The 17,458-nt window shown below is 54.4% G+C and overlaps 6 protein-coding genes across 6 annotated transcripts; 3 read left to right on the forward strand and 3 right to left on the reverse strand.

Annotated features, from left to right (window-relative positions):
• Positions 1–624: 624 nt before the first annotated feature.
• BBA_00309 (Actin-like protein, ARP4 class) lies at positions 625–2,103 on the forward strand (the record flags this gene model as incomplete). The annotated part of the gene is made up of 2 exons (XM_008595406.1): positions 625–679; positions 755–2,103. 2 exons carry the CDS (start codon positions 625–627, stop codon positions 2,101–2,103), a joined length of 1,404 nt encoding a protein of 467 aa, XP_008593628.1.
• Positions 2,104–2,412: 309 nt separating this feature from the next.
• Positions 2,413–3,360, reverse strand: BBA_00310 (mismatch-specific thymine-DNA glycosylate; the record flags this gene model as incomplete). Its single annotated transcript, XM_008595407.1, has 1 exon — positions 2,413–3,360. The coding sequence occupies one exon, from the start codon at positions 3,358–3,360 to the stop codon at positions 2,413–2,415; it is 948 nt and encodes a 315-aa protein (XP_008593629.1).
• A 2,246-nt stretch (positions 3,361–5,606) lies between these two features.
• On the forward strand, positions 5,607–7,168 carry BBA_00311 (UTP-glucose-1-phosphate uridylyltransferase; the record flags this gene model as incomplete). The annotated part of the gene is made up of 2 exons (XM_008595408.1): positions 5,607–7,046; positions 7,100–7,168. 2 exons carry the CDS (start codon positions 5,607–5,609, stop codon positions 7,166–7,168), a joined length of 1,509 nt encoding a protein of 502 aa, XP_008593630.1.
• Positions 7,169–7,476: 308 nt separating this feature from the next.
• Positions 7,477–10,384, reverse strand: BBA_00312 (raffinose synthase Sip1; the record flags this gene model as incomplete). Its single annotated transcript, XM_008595409.1, has 6 exons — positions 7,477–7,688; positions 7,748–8,194; positions 8,280–9,274; positions 9,338–9,525; positions 9,572–9,770; positions 9,828–10,384. The coding sequence occupies 6 exons, from the start codon at positions 10,382–10,384 to the stop codon at positions 7,477–7,479; spliced, it is 2,598 nt and encodes an 865-aa protein (XP_008593631.1).
• Positions 10,385–10,789: 405 nt separating this feature from the next.
• BBA_00313 (mitochondrial-processing peptidase subunit beta) lies at positions 10,790–12,582 on the forward strand (the record flags this gene model as incomplete). The annotated part of the gene is made up of 5 exons (XM_008595410.1): positions 10,790–11,059; positions 11,124–11,261; positions 11,316–11,393; positions 11,450–12,135; positions 12,195–12,582. 5 exons carry the CDS (start codon positions 10,790–10,792, stop codon positions 12,580–12,582), a joined length of 1,560 nt encoding a protein of 519 aa, XP_008593632.1.
• Positions 12,583–13,628: 1,046 nt separating this feature from the next.
• On the reverse strand, positions 13,629–17,077 carry BBA_00314 (fibronectin type III domain-containing protein; the record flags this gene model as incomplete). The annotated part of the gene is made up of 2 exons (XM_008595411.1): positions 13,629–16,746; positions 16,827–17,077. 2 exons carry the CDS (start codon positions 17,075–17,077, stop codon positions 13,629–13,631), a joined length of 3,369 nt encoding a protein of 1,122 aa, XP_008593633.1.
• Positions 17,078–17,458: the final 381 nt, after the last annotated feature.

A 17,458-nucleotide genomic window follows, 5' to 3' on the forward strand; every position in this document is an offset into this window, starting at 1 on the left:
AAGGTCTGGACATGTTGTCTAGAAATGGGGTTGCGCAGGGAGTTTGAATGCACCCGCGAGATGCGTCCAGCTACTGCGCGGCACTGCCGCAAGGAAATACGAGATATCATAATATCTGTTTTTGTATTAGCTTTCTGACCACAATAAAAATTGGCAGTGGCAAAGTAGAAAGTGGTAAATGATCAGTGGTTGGCATTGTGTAATCATACACAGCAAGCTGTGTCAATCGCAGCGGTTCTGAAGCGAAGATGCGAATTCATCATGAAAAGTAGGGGTTGAATGGTAAAAAGACCGGAACTTACACTCATAGCTTCATATAATAATACACGCGCCAATCTGCGGCGCAAGATGAAGTTTCTCGATGCGAAGACGAGAAGTAACTTGGGAAGGGGAAGAAAAAAATTACGGTGCCAGCGTGAGCTCTTTTCAAGGACCCGCGGCGTAACACCCACTTGCTTAGTCACAACTCCCCACCAAGAAGCTCCAGCGGGCGCTGGGAGCTTTGGCTTCACTCGATCCGCCAACCACCAACCAGTTTTGCAGCGCAAACGACTATCACCAGCCACCATTTTGCCCAATTGGCGTCCCAGTATCGCTTCGCGTATCATTGCAACCGCAGACGAAATGGCGCAACAGCCCTTGCCAACTACGGCCCAGCCGACCGATATTTATGGCGGAGGTGAGCCTCTTGTCTCTCCCTCTGCGTCGCGCCCCGGTCGCAATGGCGTTCTCGCCCGCTAATCAGCTTTCATAGATGAGGTATCGGCTCTTGTGCTCGACCCTGGGTACTGCACCACACGCGCAGGTTTTGCCGGCGAGGATGTTCCCAAATCCGTGCTGCCTTCGTTTTACGGCCATGTTACGAGCGACCCGCCCAAGGACGTATTTGGCGACGAGTGCCTCATTCCACGTGCCGATTTCGAGATCCGCAACTATATGAACCGCGACAGTATTGTCGAGGACTGGGATGTCGCGAACAAGGTGTGGGAGCACATGCTGATTAAGCGCCTTCAACCCGAACGCCCGACGCACCCCTCCAAGAATGGCCTCAACGACGAGCCCAAGGAAGCCGACACCGAAGGCGACGTCGCGATGGAGGAGGCTGAGACGCAAGAAAAACCGCTGCAGGAGAATCCTCTGCTCATTACAGAGGCGCCGTGGAACACGCCAAAGAACAGAGAAAAGGCCATTGAGCTGGTGATGGAGAACTGGAGCTGCCCCGCGTTCTGGCTGAGCAAGACACCCGTCCTGGCTGCTTTTGCTGCGGGCAAGGCAACTGCTCTTGTCATTGATGTTGGCGGCGCCAACACCTCTGTCACTGCCATTCATGACGGCATGGTCTTGAAGCGCTCGGTCCAGCGTTCTCCTGCCGGTGGTCTTTGGCTTTCCTCCCAGATCCGCCATCTGTGGCGGACCTCGGAGCCTCCAGTCAACCTGGTGCCCACATATCTGATTGAGAATAAGACTGCAGTCGATGCCCTGGCTCCTGCGCAGTACCGCGAGCGCAAATTCCCCTTTCAGGTCAGCGACTCGTTCAGGCTGTACGAGGAGGAGCGCACCTTGACCGAGTTTAAGGAGTCGGTTGTCGAAGTGTGGCGCGGACCTGGCAAGCTCGGCGCACCCGGCAATGAGGATTATGTTAAGACCCAGCCCGGACGCGTGTTCGAGATGCCAGACGGCTACAACCAGATGTGGCGCGAGCAGCGCTTCAAGGTGACGGAGGGTCTCTTTGACGACAACGCCGGATTGCCCGTGCCCGAGTCGGAGCGCCTCACCAAGGGCCAGACGATTCCTGAGCTCATCAAGGCATCCCTAAGCGCTATCGACGTTGACCTGCGCGGCAATTTGCTCGCCAATGTGGTCGTGACTGGTAGCTCTAGCCTGATCAACGGATTCAACGACCGCCTGAATAACGAGCTGACGGCCATGTACCCCGGGCTCAAGATTAAGATTCACGCGGCCGGCTTGACGAGTGAACGCCGCTTCGCTCCGTGGATCGGTGGCAGTATCCTGGCCAGCCTGGGTACCTTTCACCAGATGTGGATCTCAAGAAAGGAGTACGAGGAGAATGGTGCCAACATTGTAGAGAAGCGCTGCAAATAGTGATTGAGCGGCTTGATAATGAAGGCTATATGATTCGAGAAACAGTTTACACGCTAAAAAGAAGCTGCGGCGCAAGTGAGCGCTTTATTTAGGTAGAACACCTTGGGATTTAAGGCGTCATGGAGTTGGATTGGTAGCAGTAACGTTGTTGGAAGAAAAAAGGAGCGAGAGGTGTCTGTAAAGACGAGCTAAAGACATGTTTGCGAGCTTACAAGAATAAAAAAGGCTTTGATCTGCCACTAAATCCCCATGTAATCCAATTCTTGCCATGGTGCTACGTGGTGCGTATATACATGTAAAATGTGAGGCTCACCCATTCGAAGCAGCCTCTCGCTCGGCGGCAAGCTCCCTCTCGGCGCGGCGCATCTTGACCCAAGCACCGAGCTCATTCCAAATCTCCTGCTTCTGCGCCGGCGACAGCGTGGCCGCCAGCCCGCTGGTGCTCGAGGCGACAAAGACCCTCGCGCCCTCCCACTCGCCTTGCACGACGCCCATGTTCTCGGCCTCGTCCTGCCAGCCGTACCGGAAGCTCGCTCCCACGGCCTTGCCACCGTGGCGGACGCGCCAGATGCTCTCCCATATGCTCTTGCCGACGATGCACATGGACTCGGGCCGCCACGTGCGGGCCTTTTCCTCGAGCAGCGCCACGCCCTCGTCCATTTCCTGCCTGCTGAGCTCGGCGCCGTTGCGGCTCGGCCGGGCGACAATGTTGGTCAGGCCGAGGCTGTAGAGCTCCGGCATCTGGCGGTCCTCGTCGGCGGTGCAGGCCCGCGGCGTGATGCCCGACGAGTGCAGCAGCTTCCAAAAGGTGTTGGTCGGGTGCGCGTAGGCGTGGCCGGTGCGCGCCGTCTGCAGGCCCGGGTTGAGGCCGACGAAGAAGACGAGCAGGTTGGCGCACACGGCGTCGGGGAGCAGCGGCAGGTGCGCGTAGGTGGAGGGCGGCGCGTAGCCCGGGGAGGGGCGCTTCTTCCGCTTGGGCTTGGGCTTGGTGATGCCCGAGGCGGAGGAGCTGGTGGCGGAGGAGGGTGACGCGACGTCGCGAGCGCGGCTCCGTACTGTGGGCGTAGCGCGGATGGATGGTGAAGCGGATGCGGAGGCCGCTTGGTGCCGAGGACTGCGTCGGGGCGTGGCTGGAGCGTCGGCGGACTGGTACATGAAGTCTTGGAGCTGTAGACGGCCGTGGAAGGACGAGAGCTGAGGCGGTGGCGACGGGCTTTCGCCCGGGCCGGCTTCGAGGTCTGGGTCGGCAGAGCTCATTGCGAAATTATAATGATGTGTTTTTGGTTACAAGTAATGAGCCATTGTTTTGCGTGCGTTTTCAGCAACTTCTAGGGGTGTCGCTGAGGCAGTGACGTGGTGATGATGGGGAGCTTAGCTGAGGCTGGAGCTTCATGTTGAGGTAATGCTAGGGTTGTGGTGGTCTTGTCCACAATACAAGAAAACAAGTTCATGTCAACACAAAAACAATATTCTGCAGTCTCTGTAGGATACTGAAAGAAAATTTATTCTGTCGATAATCATATTTGCAATGTTGAACCCTCTCTTTATCTGAGATGGCCTTGTTCAGAGACGGACAAGACATGGACCAATGGGCTATGATGATGTCACTCACGACTCACGAGTTACGAGCCAACATTTGCAGCAGCGAATAGATCAAATCTCCACTCCCGAGCTTTGTATAAAATCCCGGTATCGAAAATCTTTTGTAGGTGCAACAATGCTATATTAAGACACTGCACAGCATCAGGAGAGCCCACAATTGTGCTTCTAAATTTGGTGCGAGGCGCAGCGGCCGCCACAGCGGGCTGATTTGTTGCGACTGCAAATCAGCCTAATAACCTAATTACAGTGAGTGACAGGCTATCTGACGCAGCGAGCCTCACCCTTGGAGCTTACCAGCTGATGGTGGTTGCCGTCCGCCCCTGGCTAGTGCTGCATGTCAGATGCGATTGAGATGGGCTGCTTGCAGCGATATGCTTGGCCTGAGTAGCGGGTCAAACGAGGCCGACTTGCAAGTTGCCAGAGGACAAGCCTGTGACGGGCGCAGGCTGACAGCAATGGATTCAATGAAATTCGAAAGCCAAAGTACGTGTTACCTAGATAGTAATCTAGCATACTGAGCAGGCCGGCATGAGCTGGTCGCGCAGAACAACGTGGATGCAGGACACGCTGTCGATCCGTGTTTCTGGATACGAGCAACGGGTAGGCCGACGGCCGTGGTTGAAGATTGCCATGTTGTGTTGTAATCCATGAAAAGACCGAGATCTCAGTGTCTCTAACTACAGACAGAAGACCGGATCCGAGGTTTGAAACGGGCCTGACAATGGTATTATTCGATGTTTATTAGCGGCAATGGAGATTTTCTTGGTCTTTTTTAGCGCCCACCATTGTTCAACTCGTTGCTTTGTGCAAGTTTACTGGTGTGCTCGTAGTGAGAGTAGGCAATGACGTATGCCGTCGTGCGGACCTGGTCAACAGGGCAACAACATGAGCTGTGAAATTACTTGGTAGATTACTCCGTACTTTGATATTTCTTCGTTGTGTCTATATTTGTTATGTTTCAGTCATCTCGCCTCCTTTGTCGTATTTATAATGCGGCGACCTGCTGGCTGCAGCGACGAGGGCCCTGAGAAAGGTACTTCACTGGTAGCCTGCACCTAGGCTGCAGTCCTGTGCTGTATGTCTCTGTCGTAAATAAAAAGAATAGACCACTTTCCCGACACGACACAGAAGAAGAAAATTCAACAGCGAAAACTCTAAATAATTCAAGAGACCAGAGAAGCTAAATCTGCGGCCCCGTCGTCCTGGCAGGGTTGTCCGAGCAGCCCTCCACCAAGAAAGAGGGAGGACGTCCAGTAACATCCCAGCATCAGGGCCCCTGAGGCTGTAGCCCCTTTGCCCCTCCCTCCCCCCCAAACCCCTCTGCCTCCGCCTCGCTCATCGCGGTGAGCTTCAGAAAAACATGACCTTTGTTATTTCTTGGCTCGCCTCTTTCATTTGACTTGGTCCCACGACGTCAGACTACCCATACTTCTCGTGTAAATACTTGTACGAACCGTAGTGCAACCCCCCGCGCGGCTGCCGCCACACTGTACCCCGTTCACCGTCCCACCACCAACGGAGACAGAGCTGTTATATATACAACGGCTGCTGGCCTCCCCATAACGCTGCTAGCACCCTTCATATTCCCATTCAATTGCTCTATTCCCAACACACCATCTCAACCATTCTCTTTATTGTCTCGCACGCCTTGCGTCTTGACAACTCTCGTCGAGCCAACCCCACCCCGACAGCACCTCTGTCGTCACCGTCTTTCAGCCACGCCGCCTCACCTCTCTTTCTCTCTCGCTACCCAGACTCGACCTCTCCAGCCTTCTTGCCTAACCCACGTGCCGCTGTTGGGCACACATCGAAGCCGCCTACGAATTTCGCCTTCTAGGTACTTCTCCTCGACCTTCTCTCTTCTCTCCTCCCATTCCACATCACGACCGACGCACGCAAAAATGCAGGCCGTTAAGCAAGCGCTGCACATTGGCTCAAACGGCGCCAATGGCACTGCTCGATCCGAGCCTACCCCCGATGCCGTGGCCGAGCTCAAGCAAAAATACACAGACGCCCACCAAGGTCACGTCTTCAACTTTTACGACCAGCTCAACACCGATCAAAAGGCCACTCTCTTCGAGCAGCTCTCCAGCTTTGACCCTGTCCGCATCAACGAGTACGCCCAGCGCGCCCTCAAGCCCGCCGAGACCGATAACCAGCCTGCTGTCCTGAAGCCCCTCCCAGAGTCTGCTACCGCCAGCATCCTCGACTCGAAGCCCGAAGACCTTACACAATGGTACGAGTCTGGCCTGGACCTAATTGGCAAGAACCAGGTCGCCGTAGTCCTTATGGCCGGTGGCCAGGGCACCCGTCTTGGCAGTAGTGCTCCCAAGGGCTGTTACGACATTGGCCTGCCCTCGCACAAGTCACTCTTCCAGATTCAGGCCGAGCGTATCCGCAAGGTGCAGGAGCTTGCCGCCAAGAAGGCGGGCGGCCAGAACGTCGTCGTTCCCTGGTACGTCATGACCAGCGGTCCGACACGCAAGCCTACCGAGGAGTTCTTCGAGAAGAACAACTACTTTGGCCTCGATCGAAGCAACGTCCAGATCTTTGAGCAGGGTGTTTTGCCCTGCATCTCCAACGAGGGCAAGATCCTCCTCGAGGACAAGGGCAAGGTCGCCGTCGCCCCTGACGGCAACGGTGGCATCTATCCGGCTCTCATCCTATGGGGCGTCCTCGATGACATGCGCAAGCGTGGCATCCAGCACATCCACGCCTACTGCGTCGACAACTGCCTTGTCAAGGTCGCTGACCCCGTTTTCGTCGGCTTCTCGGCTGAGAAGAACGTTGACATTGCCACCAAGGTGGTGCGCAAGCGCAACGCCACCGAGTCGGTCGGCCTTATTCTGTCCCGCAACGGCAAACCCGATGTTGTCGAGTACTCTGAAATAGACAAGGCCACCGCCGAGGCCGAGGACCCCTCCCAACCTGGCGTCCTCAAATTCCGCGCCGCCAACATTGTCAACCACTATTATTCGTTCCGCTTCCTCGAGTCTATTCCCGAGTGGGCGCATAAGCTGCCCCACCACATCGCCCGCAAGAAGATTCCCGCGGCCGACCTCGAGACGGGCGAGACGGTCAAGCCCGAGAAGCCCAACGGCATCAAGCTCGAGCAGTTTGTCTTTGACGTCTTCCCCCTGCTGCCCCTTGACAAGTTTGCCTGCATGGAGGTGCAGCGTGAGGACGAGTTCTCTCCGCTCAAGAACGCCAAGGGCACCGGCCAGGACGACGAGGACACCAGCCGCGCCGCCGTCATGGAGCAGGGAGAGAGATGGGCCAAGGCTGCTGGCGCTATTGTCGTTGCGGACGGCGGTGTCGAGGTCTCTCCCCTGATCAGCTACGTAAGTGAATACCCGTGTTTCCCCGACAGCCAACATGCACTAACACAATCTAGGCTGGTGAAGGCTTGGAAAAGTTCAGCGGCAAAACTATACAGGCTCCCGCGGTAGTGGAGCGTGATTGAGCCTTTCAACTATGAGTTGGTGACATTTTCGTATGGCATGGCGTTTTTCTTGTTTTGTTTGCAACGGCCTCGCACCCATTTGGGCAAGGCTGTCCGGAGTGTAAAAAGACGAAATCTTCACATATTGTTCGTCTTTGGGGGTTCGGGGCTTTTAGGGCATTGATCTAGACGCCATGTACAGCTGCAAACGCTCAGCGGCGTACAAAAGTGGATGATTGGGATATACATAGAGCGACAGAGCATAATGATACCGAGCATTGTTACTACAACAGATGCTCTGCTCACATATCTGATAACTGATGCCAAGGCTAGATTCTGAGTATGTTGACGGTGACTTCCAACTCATTGCTCCAACCACTGTCCAACCCCAGCTCCTTCCATGCAGTCTGCACATCCACCTCGAGGACGGTATCGGCATTCCTCGAGATCCGCACCGTGTGTCTCGGCACAGGATGACCAAAGATGGTGACCATGAAGTTGTCATCAATTGTCATGTTAGGTAAACTCGAGACGTAAACACCTATTCCCACATGTCAGCAAGTGATTTGTCCTCCCTCTCTTCTCCTTCCGATGCCTTACCAAAGACACCAAGCGCCTTGAGTTTCGACGTGACGGATATCTTGGCGTCCATCTCGACGTGACTCGCTTCTATCGCGGCGCAGCCCGTCATCTTATCCACGAGACCTAGACTGGCGACGCTGATCTCGCCCTGCCGCCGCCACCGCCGGCTCGCGAAGCGCGTGAGCTCATACGCGGTGTAAATCTCGTAGCCCTCGTCACTCGGCGTCGCGAGCAACGACGGGACGTGACCGTCAGTGAAGCGCAGAGGGTGGGAGACGCGGCCGGTCGTGTAGGCGCGCACGACGTAGGACGAGGTGTGGGAGATGCCGCGAAACTCGGAGAGCAGCGTCAGGGACGAGGTTTGCGCGTCCGAGGTCTGGAACACGCCCATGAGCGAGATGCCGCCGCTTCCGGATCCTGAGAGAATTTGATCAATTTCGGCAACTGCAAGAGTTGGGGCTCCGGCTGAAAAAAAGGAGATGAAGCAGTTTAATAGCAAGCGGTGATGAAGCTTATGAAGCGAGAAAGGACAAATGAGAATTGTGCTCACCATGAAAACTGCCAATCTTGAGTAAAGCCCCAGAATCGTAATCAAGATACGGATCCAGCGCAATGCCAACGACGCTTGGTCTCAAAATGACCGTCTTACCCAGCGTTGTGAGCGCCGTCACTCGCTTCAACAGCTCCAGGTCGTGCTGTCCTGGCACATCCGTGATGTAGACCGGCCCGCCGCTCAGGCACCTCGCCGCTGCGTGGTAGTCTGCAAACTCGTGCACGGTCTGAAACATGTCCCAGTCCGGCACGACATTGAGGTACTGCGTGAGCACGGCATTGTGCGCATTCGCCCACACGTGCCAGCGGTGCGACGAGGGCGCGTCGGGAAAGTAGTCGTCCGAGTTGCGCGCCGTCACGGGCGGCCGGATCTGCGGCAGCAGCGCGTGGAAAAGGGCCTGCGGAAACTGCGACATGCACGATATGGCGTTGACGCCAAAGTGTCGCAGCGACGCAATCGACCACTTGTCGAGGTACGCGTTGGTGAGCGCCCTGCGGGCCGAGGCGCTGGCCAAAGTGTCGAGCATGCACTGCGCGTCCGTCTTGACGCCGTCGACGCCCGACTGCACCAGAAAGGCGTAAAAGTCGTCGTAAAACTTTGAAATGTCTTCGTTGGCGACGAGTGTCATGTCGGTGCCGGTGTCCTCGCGACGGACGTGGGTGGTTTTGTAGCTGCGCGCAATGGCGCCGCGCGGGGAGATGCCGCCCCAGTACCCTAGTAGAGCGTGCCAGACAAAGATGTGCTCAATGGTTCGATGTGTGCGACGAAGCTTGGAGACGGTGCTTTTGAGACCGCTGGGAAATCCGGCGCGATTTGCTTCAAACTCGAGGAGGCCAGCCTGCGCGGCACCTTGGTCCAACGTGTCGATGGACTGCCAGTTGTCATCAATGATGAGATTCGAAATTCTGATGCCGCTCTCCTCCAGATTTTCGAGGGCTTCAAGGATCTTGTCTTCAGTCAATTTTTGGCTAAGGGAGTTCCAAGTACCTATCCTAGTCAGCATCATTTTACGCGCTTCTAAAATGAACGACTCACAGTAGCCTAACCCGTCATACCAATTTTCTCGCCATTTCGGCCGGAAATCAGTAGAGGAATCTGACTGCAAACCTGCATCGTGAATCTGGGAATACTTCCAGATTAAGCTTCTCGCGTGGTATACAACGGCGGCTATGGCCTTGTCAACTTCATACCCGGTTGAGACGAGCACCATAAGATCTCGCTCCACTGGAGCATCATTGCGGGCCTACAATCGTTAACATGATGTGTCACATGATACGTTTCCGGCTTACATGAAGAGATATAGAGTTGGTATCTGTGCTGCGGAAGAGGGCGAGTATGTCGTCGACGCCTGACATGGCAAGAAAGACCAAATGGCGGCCCTGTCCGTCAGCAAAGGAGCAGAGTATAGCATCTTTATCGAGTGAGCATCGTGACAGCCCTTTTCTGGGAGCCAGCCACGGGATACCAGCTCTGACTAGTGCGAACCACCTGTGTTGCGTTTTAGTGAGGCGAATGAATCCTCGCAGCTAGATGGCACGGACGTACTTTTGAAAGTGCGTAAAGGGAGTACCGATTTCAACATCCTGGAAGCTCGATTCGTCTGCCACACTCGGCCCTATTCGAGTGGTCAAGGACCATAGTGTCGTATCTGGGGCTTCGCTTTGGTGAGTAGAAATTGACCATTGTGAGGAAAGGTCGGGAATCAAGTCCTCGAGTCTCTGAGAAGTGGCTGCTATATCTTGAAGTACCACAAAGCCATCGCCAATTCCATATTCTTCGTTGGCCCATATCCAGGGTTGTTCGAGTGCATAACGGAACTTGATGGTAAATTGCATTGATTTGTTAAAGTGTGTTTCCGCTCGGAAATGCAACCGTGAGAGTGAGGGAGATGATTCTAGCTCCACTGCTTTCTCCTCTCCGGTGGCAGCAGCGAATTGAAGTGCCCTCCAATCATCTCCATCTGTACTGTGCCACAATAAGAGTTGCCAGTCCTCGTTTGCAAAACGATGGGGAACTTCAAGGACAGCGCTGATGAATTGCCTCCCTGTCTTCACTGTGGTGACATCGCCGAGGCGGGGAGAAGTATGAAATCGAATCTGCATTTCTTCACTTTCAACAAAGACAAAATGAACGGCTTAATAAGAAAATATCTCTTGATGTTTAAATATTTGGTGATATTAGGTGAATTAGGTGAAGCGTCGGAACGCCGAGGGGGCTGGGCGAGGACATGGTCCCTTCAAGGTACATTGAGGTACATCCGCAGCAGGCCTTGAGCACCTGACACCACCATACGTCAACATCTGCCCGCGTAGCTCAACTTGCGAGCGATACAGATGCACCCCTTTCGGATTTTGAAATATAAGAGAACATTCATTCTCATACTCTTTCGAGCGATTTCTTGCCACGCTTAAGCTGACATGCCATGTAGATGATTGCTTTGCGCCTAGTTGATAAGCAAAGCATCTGATTGGCTAGACACCCTTGCCCAGGAGTCGGAGCTGGTCGGAATGACTAAGGCGAAAATCTGGAACCTGAGGCCACAAACGAGCACAGTAAAGCTTGTTGCCGAGCCAGGTGGAAAGATTTCATCAAACCACTCAATCGAACGTCAACCCTCCCAACTGCTCCCCATGGCGTCACGCAGGCTAGCTTTGAACCTCTCGCAGGGTCTGCGGAACCGTGCTGGTCTGTCGGCCGCCGCTCCCCTCCGTCGAGGCTTCGCGACGCCGTCAACGGTCGGCAAGACCCAGACGACAACCCTGAAGAATGGACTGACCGTAAGCATCACCACAAGGGGCCAATTGGCCCCCGAGAAGCCATTGAGGCCGTATTTCTGACCAGGATCGCGAACAGGTCGCCACCGAGCATTCCCCTTGGGCCCAAACCTCCACGGTCGGCATGTGGATTGACGCTGGCTCCCGCGCCGAGACGAACGAGAACAACGGCACCGCGCACTTCCTCGAGCACCTTGCCTTCAAGGTTCGACTACCTAGACGCATGACACTTCCAATTCGATCCTAACATTCATGACAGGGAACCGCCCGCCGCTCTCAGCAGCAACTAGAGCTCGAGATTGAGAACCTCGGTGCTCACCTCAACGCATACACCTCGGTCAGTGCTGACCTGATCCGTGACGTCGCCGGGATCGACGGCTAACAGATTAACAGCGCGAGAACACCGTCTACTTTGCCAAGGCTTTCAACTCGGATGTTCCTCAGTGCGTCGACATTCTCTCCGATATTCTCCAGAACTCCAAGCTCGAGGAGTCTGCCATCGAGCGCGAGCGCGACGTCATCCTCCGCGAGTCCGAGGAGGTCGAGAAGCAGATTGAGGAGGTTGTCTTTGACCACCTGCACGCTACTGCCTTCCAGGGCCAACCCCTTGGCCGCACCATCCTTGGTCCCCGCGAGAACATTCGCGACATTACCCGCACCGAGCTCACCAACTATATCAAGAACAACTACACTGCCGAGCGCATGGTTCTCGTCGGTTCTGGTGGCGTCCCCCACCAGAAGCTTGTCGAACTCGCCGAGAAGCACTTTTCCGGTCTCCCCAGCAAGAGCGTTGAGAACGCGGCCTACATTCAGTCCAAGAAGAAGGCCGACTTTATCGGCTCCGACGTCCGTGTCCGTGATGACACCATCGGCACTGCCAACATTGCCCTCGCTGTCGAGGGTGTGAGCTGGAACTCTGAGGACTACTTTACGGCTCTCGTTACCCAGGCTATTGTCGGCAACTATGACAAGGCCATGGGCAATGCTCCTCACCAGGGCAGCAAGCTCAGCGGCTTCGTCCATCGCCACGATCTCGCCAACAGCTTCATGAGCTTCTCCACCAGCTACAGCGACACTGGGTAAGCACGAATTAGAAAACTTGTCTAAATAACACAACACGCTGACCCATTATGTTTAGTCTCTGGGGTATCTACCTCGTGACTGACAAGATCACGAGCGTGGATGACCTTGTACACTTCACCATCAAGGAGTGGATGCGTCTCTGCACCAACGTCAGCGGAGCCGAGGTTGAGCGCGCCAAGGCTCAGCTCAAGGCCTCCATCCTCCTTTCCCTCGACGGCACCACCGCCGTCGCCGAGGACGTCGGCCGTCAGCTCATCACCACCGGCCGCCGCATGAGCCCCGGCGAGATTGAGCGCAAAATCGACGCCATCACCGACAAGGACGTCATGGACTTTGCCAACAAGCATCTGTGGGACAAGGACCTTGCCATTAGCGCCGTCGGCAACATTGAGGCTCTCTTTGACTACCAGCGTCTGCGAAACACGATGAAGCCTTTCCACTAAAAAAAATCCTTTTTGTTGTTTTACGTATAGGAGGAAAGGGCTGGAATTGGTCTGCAACGGCGAGGCTCGGGTATAGAAGTGTATGAGATTCCGTATTTCAGTGGCCTAGTGTACCATATAGTCTTCCATGTTCATACTGGTTTTTCTTTTGAGTAATGTGACTTTGAGGGCTGCCTAGGTGACGGCCACTCGTGTTGACTCTGTTTTTGCCTGCTTCGCCAGCCGTGGAACCCCAACCAACAACGGGGGCCTGCAGCCTGGCGTTTCCATCATCACTTGCTGACCCCAATACATTCATCTCCATTTTCTCGTCGACTTTCCTTGCAGATGGCTTAATTCTATTGCAAATGCCATGTACATCTACCTCGTGCATTACGATGCGCATTACACAACAAAGACTCGGCAAGGCCCAGCACTAGGGCTAATCTTTCCCCCAGAGTCGACTCGTCATCAGTCTGCCGCCACCGTTTTTTTTCTAGGGTTTTCTTTTCTCACAAACACGAAAAACAAAAAAAAAACTTAGATTCTCGGAGCCTCTAGCCGCCCCAAAAGATTGTACTCGCGCCCATTCAAACGAGCATCTTGCTCTGTCTTGGTCTGGCGTCTCTGAACAGATTCAAAAGGCAACTGCAAAAGAATCGATAATGAATGAATGGAAAGTACCAAAAACATCCGTCATTAACCAACATTCTGTTACCACAAAGAACGGCTGCGTGCTTTTGTCGCGTTTGCTGGACGCTCTAGGTTTCTACACGGGTTGCACGCTCACCAGAATCGACAGAATACTGAATCTTCGACGAGACTTTGACGCGATGGAGAAGCGCAGTATGGGCAAGGTTACTCCAATATGAGACACCCGCCGACGGTATGACTGTACTCCGACGCTGAAGTTTACAAGTTTCTTCCGATTAAGCCTTGCTCCCCACGCCAGCGTCTGGTGCCTGCTGGCCACTCAATAGCACGACGACAAACACATCACATAGGGAAACCAAGATTGCAGAGGAATGATGAAAGAGCTTAATTGAATATCAGATGCCAAGACTCTCCTAGTCATCGTCCACGTATCTGTCCAATTCTAGACTTTCCTTTGGCGGCCCGTCCTTGCCCTTCTTTTTCTTAGAGAAGCGCCACGATCCAATGCGAGACTGATTCCCGTCCTTGGGCGCCTTCGACCCGAGCGCAGGGCTGCTTGGCATGCCATCGTAGCTTCGACCAAACGGGATCTCCTCGCCAATGTCGTCAAAGTCGCCGATGCTGGAGCGTTGATCACCCGACATGTTCTTGTCAGAGTTGGCTGTGCTGCCAGGGCCCTTCTTAAAGAGCCCCGTATCCTTGCTGAGACGCGAAGACAGGCCAAACTTGCCGGAGCTGCCCTTGCGGAAGAGCTTCTTGACCTTGTTCTCCGGGTCCTTGGGAAGCGAGCCAGACACAGAGTTCAAGTCAGAAGGCGCGTTGGACACACTTCCATCCAAGGTTAGTGACTCGTGAGATTCAGAAACAGATATCGAAGTCTGCGTGTGGATTGAATGAGTATCACGCGAGACTCGAGACTCAGACGGCGAGTCGTCTGTGCTGATCGGCACCTCAAGGCTAGGAGTTGCATCGCGAGACTTGGACTTGTCTTTTTTAAAGATGTTGCCCATGAATGTAGGTGCGTTTGGGTTCAGCCTCTGGTTCACAAACTTGGCGGGAGCCGGATGGCCTGACCCGATAACACCGACCTGGCTGGCGGATGTTTGTGGGTTACGCAAATCGTACTCGTCAAGAATCTCATCGTCAGCTGATGCAAGCGTGGTAGTCAACAGACTGCCCGTGCCGTGGATCGAAGGCCGCCTCGAGTTGCTTCGCGATGGCCAGCGACCGTCTGCTGGCTGCCAGAGTCTGTTCTTAGGCACTGCACCATCCACCGGCTGCCCCCAAATTGAACCACTGTCTGTTGACGGCCGAGGCATATCCGCAGATGCAATAGATGCAGGTCGAGAATCCGGATCTATGTCGACGCCATTGGGAGGCTTGATTGGATTGAATCTTCTCGAAAAGGGGCCACCGATTGCACCCTCAGGGCCGGTTGAGCTACGTCCGACCCAAGGAAAATTGATTCGGCGACGCGGTTCGTTGCCTTCAAATTCATCCGCAACGCGAGGAAATGATTGACTTTGGCCAGACTTTAAACTCCCGAGGGGAGGGCCTTCATCAATACGCTTTGCGCCTCTGTTGCGTTGAAAGGTAGACAGCAGGCCGCTCAGCCTATGGCTGCTAGCTGCGGGCGATTTAGGTGCTTGGTGCAGGTTCAATGAGCTCCTGTCAGCGGGTTCATATGGCGAGTATGATAGATTCTGATTTGATCCATAGGGACTGGAGAATGCACGAAACGACGGGCTAGAAGAAGCGGGAGACTGCGGATCATCTTCCGTGATACCCATGGACTCATGTGGGTATGGACCTCCCATACCGTGGTGATCCTGATCCTCCATTTCGTCGAATATGTTGGAAGGCAAGAGCGTCTGGGCCAGCGGACTCAAAGAACCGGAGGCTATCTTCAACTCGGCCTCTGCGTGAGGTTCGTCCGATGGATCTGGATCATCCATGAACAATCTGGGTGGAAATGGCGCGTGAACGAATCCAGCCGGGGGCGGATAGCCTGACTCTGATGTAGGCAGCGTATGCGGCGATGGGGAGCCTCGCTCGCGGTGAGAGGCACCATTTACTTTGGGTCTTTGTTGCTGAACAGGCGCTGAACCGTCGTATTCGAGAGCCGCGGACCCTGGCTGCTGATAATAGATCTGTTGTTGCTGAAGAGCGAGAGAGATTTGGTCTGAAAGAGCTTGGATCTGCTGGTCGAGCTGGTGAGCCAACTTGAGTTCACCTACTAGACGGGAATGAATTGCGCGCCGATTGGCGTCCCATTCTGCCGCTAGGCGATCGTCCTCATCTTTCCATTGCTGGTCATCAGCGCCCGGCAGCAACTCGCGCGTAGCCTTGAGGTCTTGCAGTTGTTTACCCTTTTCTTTGAGTTCAGATTCCAATTCTGTGCACTTGTCTTGAAGCTCTTTATTGGCCTGGTCGAGAGATCGGGCTTGTTTGTCTCGCTTTTGAAGCAAGTCAGATCTTTGGGCCTGGAATTTCTTCCCTTCCATTTTCATGCGCTCAATCTCCAGCTCCAGCTTTATGATACTGTCCTTGGCCTTCGATTTCTTGGCCTCCTTATCTTTCAAAATCTGCTCCTTCTTCGCGCGTTCCTTCTCAGCAGCGCGCATTTGTTCCATAGTAATTCGAACCTGCGTTTTAAGTTGCGCAGTTTGCTCTTCTTTCTCTTTCAGTACCTGGCGTTTGCGTTCCTTTTCACTTTTCAAGTCGCCCTCCTGTTGTTTGAAATCGGCTTCCTCCTTGGCATACTGCGCGATGGTATCTTCAGTTTCCTTTCTGATGCACTCGAATTGCTTATTCAGCTCGTCCAGTGACATTTCGGGTTCATCAAAACCTTGATGTTTGAGATGAGGCCGGTCGGAACTTGCAACAGAGGGAGAGTGACGCCTGTTGACTGTATTTCGTCGCTGGCTCGTAAGGGAGCCATTAGTGTCGCGAACGACGGAGATAGCGCCGTCTAGCACGGGAGCAGACTCGAGTGAAGGGACGGGGCCAGATGGGGAGTCGGAATCGTCGCCATCGTCAGTCGAGCCACGGCGATACTCATCGGGCGAAAAGTTGGTGGGTAGACGCGCATTGCCAAGCTGTGGTTTACCATCCTTTCCGAATGTGCGTAGACGCATGACTGGGCCTGCGGACTGAAAGTTATTGGGGGCGACAGCAATAACGCGGATATTGTAGAAATGATTTGGTTTTAAGCCAGTGACAGTGATGGCTACTTCGTTTCCAGGGGAGTCGCCGACTACAGCTGGGAGTTTAGCGTTTATGCCAATTGTCGAGTGATGGGAGACCGACGGCAAGAAGACGCCGTGGCAAAACTGACCGTGAACACCGTTGACTTGTATCGAATATTTTTGTACAGGCTTATTGCTGAGCGGTCGACTCCAGCTGAGGGTGGCAGCATCGGAGCGGATGCCAGCCAGGCATACGTCGGGGGCCTCGGGAATGTCGACGCCGAGTATACTGACCAGTTCTGGGACTGGCTTAAGCAAAGTTTGCAAGGTTCGGTGGACAAGCCTAGGAACACGCGACAAGATTAGGAGGAAAAATGGCCAAGGGATTGAAGAGAGCGCAAGTTTGTCGGTGGGGCCACGAACCAGAGAGCCGAAACGATGGTAACAAATGTATGAAAGTATTTCTCGAGAAAGTCGTTGATAGGCATGTTGAGTAAGAACTCATGCGCCTCGAAATAACTCTGCAGCATCCATTCACGAGGATCAAAGATGATGAAGGCGGCACCAATGACTGTGAAGAAGGTTATGGGAAAGAACTCGAGCGGGCGGAGGAGGTAGCAAAAAAAGACGAAGAAGAAAGTGCCGGCAGTCCATGCCAGAAACTGCCAGACCATTATCGCGGGAACCGGGACATAAGAGCAGCAGCGAACGGGGCGCTGGAAGCTCTTTCGAAGATGGGGGGCTGGTGGTGGCAGCAAAAAGTACGGCGGTCTTGGTGAAGAACAAAACAGTTGAAGCAAAAGGCAGATGGCTTGAGCAAAGCTCCGCCGAATCTGACGAGATGATTGGGTGGAAGATGGGGAGGCGCCCGGTGAGCGGCCGCTTGGGTGCGAATGGGAAGCGATGCGCACTGTGTGTCTTGTCGGGCAATGGCAAGGGGATCACAGTGCGAGAAGGCGCTAGGCTAGATAACTCTCTAGAATTAGCACTGGATAGCGCAGGGAGCTCTGGCTGAAGAGGCGGCTATTTACAGTCCCCAGGTACCTCGTTCATAA

Source organism: Beauveria bassiana (assembly GCF_000280675.1).
Source record: "Beauveria bassiana ARSEF 2860 unplaced genomic scaffold BBA_S00001, whole genome shotgun sequence".
In the NCBI taxonomy this organism is placed as follows: domain Eukaryota; kingdom Fungi; phylum Ascomycota; class Sordariomycetes; order Hypocreales; family Cordycipitaceae; genus Beauveria; species Beauveria bassiana.